The 10677-nt window shown below is 37.7% G+C and overlaps 1 protein-coding gene across 1 annotated transcript; it reads right to left on the reverse strand.

Moving 5' to 3' along the window:
• Positions 1–4530: 4530 nt before the first annotated feature.
• LOC139730761 (guanidinobutyrase-like) lies at positions 4531–10424 on the reverse strand. The gene is made up of 7 exons (XM_071641623.1): positions 10216–10424; positions 8106–8228; positions 7409–7593; positions 6777–6983; positions 6051–6195; positions 5527–5621; positions 4531–4645 (listed from the first exon to the last, which is right to left on the reverse strand). The coding sequence occupies exons 1-7, from the start codon at positions 10412–10414 to the stop codon at positions 4547–4549; spliced, it is 1053 nt and encodes a 350-aa protein (XP_071497724.1). The 5' UTR covers positions 10415–10424; the 3' UTR covers positions 4531–4546.
• Positions 10425–10677: the final 253 nt, after the last annotated feature.

Raw genomic sequence — 10677 nt, forward strand, 5'->3', positions numbered from 1 at the left:
TCAATATAACTACACATATATTTTTTACAAATGATTTAAATAATCTATATCAAATATAATAGCTATAAAAACCCTCGAAATAATATATTATTTACTCATTATTTATCTAGCGATCCACGTCCCACAAGCTTTGCTTTTTAGTGGATCACTATTTTCCATAATCGATTTTAATTTTCGCACGTCCACGAAGTATATTTGTATTATTGTATATATATATATAAACATATGTTGTTATATACATGTAATTTATCTCGGATATTACATGAATCTTTTGCAAATGTTCGAACAATATCATTTCATAATATGTATACTTTGTACTATGTTTTGATTTCTGTTGATTGGAAATTTGTACTACGTTTCTTGATTTTCGTTGAATGGAAATAAACTATGATTGAACTATGAACTATAACTATGAATGGTCAGGCCCCTAGTTATATCAGTGAATTATTGAACTTTAAATCTCAGACTCATAGCCATAATCTCCGCAGTACAAATGATAGATTGACATTGCAGATACCCCAAATCAAAACAAAAGTTACCTTAGGTGACCGATCATTTTCTTGTGCAGCCCCTAGGTTGTGGAATAGATTACCATTAGACATTCGGAAATTTCAGACTTTAGACAGTTTAAATCAAAAGTGAAAACTTTTTTGTTTTAGCATGGGCCTATTTCTTCTTGAACATTCCCATGCAGCATTGTGCAACATAGGAATTTAAGAGCTCTTGAAGCGCAGTAGAATATATAGACATACATGTAGTTTCTGCGCTTAATAAATGATTTATTATCATTATTATCATTATCATATGCACACTAGAGTGTGTGCTCTAGTTTCTGGTCCAGGGTGAGGCGTGCCGCGCAGCTGGCATTGATGACATAACAAAAGGCTTCTACGTATTTTGGGAAATTGGGCGATTTTCAGGATGCATACGTATGGGTAGAAATCCCTGATCTCTACAGAAGAACAAGATCAGTGGTTGAAATGAGCTGCTTGGCGGAGGTCTGCGCTCTCAGAGTGCTTCTCTAGTTCATATTACAGTGTATTATGTGTTTTACCATGCAAATTATGACAAGGCAGTGAAGAAGCAGGATAACACTAGAAGTTTTGAGATGTTTCAAAGCTAGCTGTTTTAAATGAGATAATGAACGTCACTGAGGAATTGTGGGATACCATCAAGTTCATCATTGTGAATACATACTGATATTAAACTACTTCATAGTCATAATGTCACATCAGGGCCCTGTTTCATAAAAAAGTTGATGTCATAGCAACTCTTGCTGGGATGACAATTGTCATGGTAATGACAAGAATCCAGCTTCTTGATTGGCTGTTGCTACTGGAAGTTGCCATTCCAGCAAGAGTTGCTATCCTAACATCTTTTATGAAATGGGGCCCTGTATGAAAGACCATTCATTCTAGCTCTACTCCTAATGCAATTGAAAACAATACAGGCTGTCAAAGGACAGGAAAGGATTTACAAGCAGGGCCCAGCCACTTTCCTTGTTCATACTTGCCATTTTGGGGGCAAGTACATTGAAAATTTAGGTTGCCTGAAAGCAGCTCTTGGCAATTTTATGCTCTTGGTACATGAACATATCAACTTTTCTACCTCAGTATTTGACACAAGGTGAAGTCACTTTACAGTTTGAGAGTCATGTTCAATTGATTGTCAACTGACATTTAATGGATACATAGCAGTATGTATAAGAATTTTCCCATAGACCATTAACACATTACTGTAAAAAAAGGATATTTTCGTGCGACTAATTTTTCGCGCTCAGTCAGATAAGAGTTTTGCGTGTTTTTAATTCTGTAATATTAAGACATCAACTACAGGAACATGTGGCAAGCAACATGTTTTATTTTCGCGCTAGTTTCTGATTGCGTGAAATGCGTGAAAATTTCAACACCGCGAAAATTTCCACTTTTACAGTATTACACAGAGGTGTAGAGCAGAAGTTTATGTACAGTAGCTGTAATTCCAAACATTGTACAGTATTATCTTCATACCATTAATTCACATGAGAGTGTTCAGGATTGTCTTTTTTTAAGCTATTTTTTTAAATTACTAACTCTTACATTTGATGAGTGCATTAAATTTCACTTTGCTGAAATAAATCATGCTTCTGGTTTGTTTGTGTGTTTGTTTGTTTGCTTGTTTGTTTGTCAGTGTGTGTAAAGGTTGCTCTCCTTCATGAGAAGATATGAAAGCATGAACTACAGCACAATTGTACACAGAGAAAAAAAAGTCATTTATTTCTTCCAAATCAAGAAACGTCTTGTGTCATCTAGTCAGTGACAATATTGCACTATATCATTGTTACGCATCTACATGTACAGTGTACAGAGGAATTTCCTTACAAATAAACAGTGCATTCCAATTATAGTGAACACAGTTAAAAACGAAATTCCAGTTACAATGAAGTAAAAAATTCAGGCCGCAATATTATCCTTTCTATTTATTTTCATTGTTTATTTGTTTAGTTATAACAAAATTTCGATACATCGAAAGAAAACTGCCAGTCCCGAGGACTCTGTTATAACGGGATTCCACTGTAATGACATATTGAAACTCTCATAAACAGTAACTGATTTTGCACCAAATTTTCAAAGTTCCTTTCAAACTTCCTTTGAACTCTATTTGGATTACATGCATTTCAGACTCCAGAAACAACATCATAAAAAACAAATGACCTCACAGGTTCCAAGGAGTTTGTGCACTTTGTATAGGAAGACAAGTGTATAGTCACTTCTCTTTTTCATCAACATTTAAAATTTATCATTTCAAGACACTCAAAACAGGGGCAGTTTTGTTATGTGAAATTGCACCAAATTGCTATGAAACATAGAAATGACGAAGAAAAAAAATCTCATACATATCACATACATGTACATTGTAGACCTTGTTCCTCACAAAGGAATTTGCCTGTGAATAACAGTAGATTACAATATTGTAGCTGCAGCAACACTGAAGGAATCATATGAGTGAATTAACCTTTGCTTCATACACCTGGAATAAATTATATCAAATTCATATTGCAATTGAACTACACTGTACAATTTATATGCAATCGCATGAATCCATCAATGGACAGATGGATCCTGCCACAAAAACAAACAAACATACGTGTATGTCCATATAATGGTAGACAATAAAAAAGATGGACCTAAAACATCGAAACAAAGTTTTGTTAGGATTATCCACCGACCTGCAGAAATAATTCCATATGTAAATAGAATTGTCAAAATTGTCATAACTCTCTAGGCACATTCGCTATGAATTACCGTTTTCCAAAGATTTTGTACTTGCACCTGGTAGGCCCTACCTAGTTGATTGCATTCATATAGAATGGAAGACGTCAACAATGTGTGCATATTTGTGGCTGTGCTAGCAATCATTCACAAACTTACAGTCGCCTGATGATTTAAATGTGGAGTTTTTTTAGTCTTCTAGCAGCACATGACTGAACTGCGATTTACAAGAATAGCCATGGATAGCCAGGTTTGCTTAGGATTATTGCCATACATAGCCTACAATGTATTTCAGATTAATACATGTATAAGCAATGAATGATTCTGGTTCAACATGACTATTGTATTTACATCGTCACACGAGTTGGCTTAAGTCCAAGAACCCTATCATTCCCAGGTAGCTATACATGTACTCTCATTGGCATGCCATAACAATGATAAAGATTCCATGGATATGGTAAACATGAGAAACATGGTACATGTATGACATAGCAGTTGCTTTCAAAACCATAACATTTTTGCACTATTCTGGCTACCATTTTTTTTTTCTCAACACCTACATCGCCTTTTCCACAACAAGTACTGTAAAACCAGAAATTTGTGCATGCTTGACACTAATTTCGAGAACATCACAAGGAGCCAAGATTTGTGAAAGTAAAATGCATGCGAAAGCTCTTGTCTACACAATGCACTGAATTCCAAGGGCAACTCACAAAAGTTTTATGCTACGAGCAGGCTGTTGGCTTTAATTTGTGGAAGTAAAAGTATTACAGTTTTCAACAAAAGTTACACCTTGTATCGGCTATCTGCAGAATACTGGTAAGAGGTTTGGAGTTAATCTGTGAGAACTCTTTATGCATTGTCTGTATATTATAGTGTCTGCAGAATGTATGCTAAGTGTCTGTCAATCTGTATGATGTATTTTAAATGTCTGTAAGGGTGTATTTTGAGTAAAATGATGTAGATTATTATTCATCCTGTTGAAGTGTACTCTCCAAAATTCTTATGAATCACAAAACTGGAAAGACTTCACACACAGAAAGACCATTCTTCCACGGAAGGACACCAGAAGTTGATTGTCAATCGGCGAAACGATGCACGGTGAAGTTCCTTTCCAGTTTTGTGATTTATAAGAATTGTTGACACGTACAGGGCATTTTTAACGTCTGTATGCTTTCCTCCCACTTGTTGGATGTTGATTAATTCAATTAATTAATTAATTCAATTGATCAATCAATTCACATGTCACAAGCGTCTACAAACAGTCCAGCTCTTGTCTCACAAGATGACATCTTCTAGTAGTACTTTACTCCTGGGAGCACACATAGCATTTCAAAGAGCAGATGGGCCCCTGTGTATGCTGTGATACCGGTAGTGTCATAGGGCGGGGACACCTGTCATGGTAACAACATCATGCAGAAGAAAATATATATTCTGTGAACAAAGGATGGGGGGAGAATGAAGAAGGCATATATACTGATATGAAGGCAGTATTCCACCAATCTTATTCTGTGGTGGCAGACTTTTATTTTTCCTTATCTTTATCCAGTTCATTGAATTTATGCAGCAATCTTTTCCCTTTCATATGACACTTTCAGTATACTTTAACCATTCATGTTTAATACAGTGCTGTTAACCCATTGAGGACAAGTCCCGAGTATACTTGGGCAGCTATCTATGGGAAATGTGTGTTGTATCAAAATCAGTCCATCCTCAATGGGTTAATAAGAATTAAGGTACACATAAATGAAGTTTTTGCATACAACTATTACTTCAATATGACAAATGACTAATGGGCCAGCTTCTCTCGCTGGATGTTCAACAGTGAAGTCTGCACAAGATTACACCTAATTACACTGGGCTACACTGGTTTTGCAACTACACTGTACCTCGGTATATTAGCTCTATCATTGCCCCTGCCATCTATACCTCACAAGATGTCAATGGCATTAAGTGCCGATGTCTAGTCGCTTAAGGAGATGGAGACTGGTCTTATACCAGTGGCGGATCCAGAGGGGGGCGCGCCCCCCCTCTTTATTTGTTGTTAAAACAAAAGAAATACAAAGAAAAAAATGAGATGAAACCCAGAAGTAGCATCAGAAATATTGTTTGCGCCTACCTCCCCTTTACAGAAATCCTGGATCCGCCCCTGTATACCACTCATCCCCTTCCATCTCTCAGCCTTGATGTATCCACTAGCAATCAGCTTTTATGACATATAATGGAGGGAAGAGCTTGACAAGAGACTTGTTAAGTTACCATGACAACTACTAACCTCTACCAGATCACACCCGACCAAGTTCAGCCCCCTGCAGCCACGAACAATCTCAAGAGCTTGGACAGATGTGAGCCCACCAATCTCAGGGGTTCCTGTAAAATTATTCCATGGAAATTTGATTTTGAAGAATGCATCAACATTTTTGACAAGAAATTCACTGCTGTTTCAGCATGTTTATACACTTAAAAACATAATTGTCATTGAATATAATTTCATAAAGTATTCACTCTGTGCTATATCTATAAATTTAATGTGAAACACGAAGAGGACACAATTCACGCCACAGTTTTCTGATAATCCATCTAACGTAGGGAGTAAAAAAAAAATTCTACTGGCTTAAGAGTTTATAAAGAGTCATCTCTTTGCAGTTTGCAATGTCCTCTATGCTTTAGCATCCATACGATTGTAGACCATCCATTCATACAGCATCATTTGATTGAAACTGCTTCCATCATGTTTGTGTATATAAATTATATGCATCATTTACAGCTTGTCACTAACAAAGAAACTGTCACTTTTACCTGTTCCTGGAGCTAGACCTGGATCAATGGCATCAATATCAAAGGAAAGGTAGACCGGTCCACTTCCCATCATGCCCCTGACTTCCTCCATCAAAGGTGCCATAGACTTGTGCCAGCACTCCTCGACTGGGACCACTCTGAATCCCTGTATGAAAACCAGGGGCCCGTTTCATAAAATTTGTCATCAGTGACAACTGCCACATTTCTATGACAAAGTTGCTCTCAGCCAATCAGATGCAAGGATTTCAGTAGCTTGTCACACCTATGACAACTTGTCACTGATGACAAGTTTTATGAAACAGGCCCCAGGCCTAAAACCTTACAGCATGCATCAAATATGAAACAGAATGAGTGGATTCTCTTTTGAATTAAGGAAGGGACAGAGATAAAAACTAACTTCAAATAAGAGCGGCTTCTCCTTCTTTTTCTTCTTCTTTACCTCCTCTATCCTTAAATGCCAATGCCAAGATTCTCTCAGTAGGACTGGAGTGATGTCTAGCGTGTTTCTTGATGAGACATAAAAAATTATTGGTATCATCAACATTAATATTTGTGTGTGTGTGATTTCATTCATATATCTCTTAGTCTGGTGCTTTCACAAACTCCTATCATATCAACTTCTTTTAATTCATACTTCTGTGAGAACAGGCATAAGAAAGTAGAAAGAAATAAAGCTACTGGCATGCATGACAATGAGATGGGCTCCCTCTATTGTCTGTTATTTACCATTTCCTTCTGGAAATCTTCACTTCCAAGAGAGGGGCTATACTGTGAGCCCCTCAGCCCAATCTGCACCACCCTCTTACAGTCCAGACATCCGTCCTCCACCGCTCGGCGGAATGGGGTCCCATGAGCTATTGGCTCCCCAAGCATTGATTCACTGACATCTGCGTGGGCGTCTACATGAACCAGACCAACTGGGCCATATTTTTCCTGCAACGAGTCAAAATTTTGTTTGATGGGATAAACTTCTGAAATATATGATACACAAAAAAGAAGAATAAGTGTAAAACTTCTGTCAAACCCTCTGTCAATACACTTAGATGTCAAATGTAAAATTCCACAGTCAATGTCATGGTTTAATTGATATTACAAGAAGAAATGCTGAGATAGCAGAGCATTTATGATGGAAATCGAATGTGAAAGCTATTGTGTGGACAAGCCTTGAATACCAGCACCAGTATACAGAAATGTGATATTTCATTTCTTACATCCAGCCACCCTGAAATATAATAATCCATTGTCATTTCACTGTCCTTTTCATACTTTGTTGTTGCTCTATATTTAATAATCATAATCACCATAATCATCATACTCATTATCAGTCCTTTTCATATACACACAGCATTTATTTGTACCTTTACTGCCTTGAGAATGGGGTAGGTAAGGGTGTGGTCTCCCCCCAGGGTTAAAGGCTTGCACCCATTGGCAATGATGTCCCGGTACTGCTGGTGAATCATCTCGCAAGACTTTTTAAGGTCATAAAGGTTGAGGATCACATCTCCAATGTCTGCAACTTGGAGGGACTCAAATGGAGAGGCACCTATTGAAGAATTTAATTCAACAAGAATCCAAACTTTTATGACTCTTGTATTATGTTTGCTCAACCGGAATATTGGTTATGAAATTACCGTAAACTTAGCATTATTGTCAGCATATACGGAAAGTAGAAAAATCTGTATTATACTTGAATATACTTACTGTTGACTGATGAGCAAAGTCTGCAAAATGCAGACTTTCATCATGCATTACATGAGCTTATACTGCATATACTTAACTGTATCTTGGTTACCCTTAGTTGATGAAAGCAAATACTATGCTTGTAGGATACAACTTTTGGAATAAACAACGGAAAGGCAAATTTAGGCATGAATCTTAAGTCAATTCATATGTTCACAGGTTGAAACATATAAGGTATATGATAAACTTACAACATTGACATCTGCCTCTAATATCTTGCAAATTTATGTTACTTGACAAAACCAAATCTACCACATAAATTATTTTCTTACTGACATATACTTGTAGTCAGATGGCCTAAGGGAGTTTCCTCACCAATGCTGTTGCAATTTCTGAGTAGAACAGATTCAGTGCGGATCTGACGGGGTCCAAACCTCGTCCCAGACCTATTGGAAGTGCCGATGTCAAGAGGGATGCCCACGAAGCAGGCGTCAAGATCTGGAAGACATCAATGCATCAGACAGGCAGAGCTTTAGCAGCAACATTTTGTATTGGTTTTATGCAACAGAAATGAAGGGGCAAATCTATGATGGAAATACATCCACTTGTTGGAATCAAAGAATGCCCAATGTGCTAAATCTTCCTTTCTATCTTCAGTGTAAAACAACCTAATTATCCTCGGCACTGAAACATCTTCCATGTAAAGCATAATATGTTCCATTAGAGTATTTGAAGGGTTTGTTTGCAAAAACCAATAAGTCCATTTTTGAATATTTTGAAGTACGATCTCTGTCATAAAGAACAAAATAATACCTTTTAAATGATATATTGGTCACTATATATACAGGTATATTTTTAAAGTTATGGTCAAAAGAAACAAAATTTTTTTATTATTCTCTTTATTTTTCTTTACCTTTAATCGCAAATATCTCCATTTGGCAAATATAGACTTATAAGTTTTTGCAAACAAATTCTTCATTTCAAGAATAAAAAAACAACATTGTATTAGTGGGTAGTTGGCACCCATATGTTCCATTAGACTATTTCAAGAATAAAACAACATTGTACAGTTGGGTAGTTGGCACCCATGTTATGTACAGCAAACAGCACTGATTCAACAAGTAACCTTTGGATAGCAAGTTTTAACTCTACCCCCCCCCCCCCCCCCCTTTGTCAGTGTCACGTTCTAACAAAGTACACAGCAAAGTGCATCCCACTATGATAAGAGTTTCCTGTGGTATCATACAATGCCATTACACTCGATATCAGACAAAACCCGAGCGTCAAGGTGTTCCTTTAAGTGAATGGGAAGTTTATATGTTGTAGATAGATATAACGCAATATCAACAACAGATTTTTCAAACTTGTGCGTACAATAAACTAAAAATGATCAGAATTATACATGAAGCTCAATATGTGAAAGCTGTAATTCCACACAATGAGTTCCAATTATTGAATCTAGGTATATGAAATGTATATATCTCTATGATCATAGCATATGACTTTTCTGAAGAGCTGTATTTGCCATTCACCCCTCAAATTCTGGTTTATACCCAATAACCAATCTACTTTTTGTTTGTTTTTTGTTAATTTGTTTGATTTTTCAGTGAATGCCATAGTGAGTGGTCAGGTAGGGCCCTACACCGCGAGGGATATACCTTCAGGTATTTCAACCAGCCAGAAGTAAGAAAAATTTGAATCTTGAGAAGGACAAATCATTGCAAGATATGCCTATAAAACACTAAAGTTTGCATTTTTTTTAAGAGCATAGGATTGAGATCATAATGTAGAGGCGGGCTCTTTTTCACTCTGTCAAAATGCCAGAAAATGCATGTCTGTCAAGTTCGTCCAATGCTGCTTCTGCTATTAACTCACTTCTATGCTTCATTTATTGCTTAAGTAAATGTTGTTGTTTTTTTTTCTCTCTCTATTTTTGATATGTTGACTCTGATCTTTACCCTAACTGGTACTGTACACAAAAACACCCAAGGCTACATTATGTTATCATACGGGCCTACACTTAATGTACAACAGCTCACGGCTCTGGTGACCCCAACACCTTTTTACAGTTTGGTACACACCGAGACAGCATCCCGAGATTGATATACAGCTTGCTTTAATTACCAATTGATTTGAATGTGTGAGAGAGACATCTCCCTGCCCTGGCCATACCAAACTAGAAATCAGAACAGCTGCTTATACCTTGCGGATGGGTCCTATAGAACTAGGCCAAAAAATGCAAACAAATCCCATAGATGTTTAAAATAGTAGATAATAATTTAATAAAGTTACTGCACAGTTTATAGTTAGTAGTCTAGATAAACAAACCAGCAAGATGCTTGCATTTAGCCCTCTGTTTTTTAATTGGCACCTGCTGACCTGGATAAATATTAATGTCTGTATAATCTATATCCTACCCGGCACCCCCCCCCCCAAAAAAAAAAAACAAACAAACAAATCGATAGCAAAAACATAACCTGCATACTTTCGGTAGTCTTCTGGTATGGAAGCCGCATCATTGTGGCGATGCCACCAGCCCTAGGCACTTCCAACCCCGACAAGGGCTCGTTGAACTTGTCGAAGATCGAGGTTCGGCGAACGAGCACTGGCCCGGACGAGCTCAGTGATCGGAAGAGCGGCTGCCGATTCCACAAGGCTCCGACAGCACCTCTGGACGACGACATCAGCCGTAGCATTCTGGTTCCAGCTATCAAACATTTCCTTGCAGCAGCCATACTTCATCGGCGACTTTGATCTACGCTCCACGTACTACGACTTGCCTGCCGAGAATACCTCATACGCTGGACTGGTACGACGGTCCGGATGCTCTACGCCTGCCGAGAAAAAAAAAAGGGGGGGGGGGGGGGGGGCGGGGATGAGGGCGGTGACCGTGTAGGCAAATATCCTATCCCGGTGATCTTGCACTGATCAGCTCGCGGGAAGAGGT

This window comes from Diadema antillarum, unplaced genomic scaffold, assembly GCF_040938485.1.
Source record: "Diadema antillarum isolate AM-2024a unplaced genomic scaffold, OU_Dant_1.0 seq00000333_RagTag, whole genome shotgun sequence".
In the NCBI taxonomy this organism is placed as follows: Eukaryota; Metazoa; Echinodermata; class Echinoidea; order Diadematoida; family Diadematidae; genus Diadema; species Diadema antillarum.

Excerpts from the sequence above, each read along its gene's own strand:
- LOC139730761 (XM_071641623.1), bottom strand. The coding sequence starts at position 10,414 with ATGTCGTCGTCCAGAGGTGCTGTCGGAGCCTTGTGGAATCGGCAGCCG. Across the intron at positions 8,229-10,215 it reads ATACCAGAAGACTACCGAAA|ATCTTGACGCCTGCTTCGTG; the intron begins GTATGCAGGTTA and ends GATGTCTTCCAG. Across the intron at positions 4,646-5,526 it reads TCGGGTGTGATCTGGTAGAG|GTGTCCCCGCCCTATGACAC; the intron begins GTTAGTAGTTGT and ends TTACCATGACAG.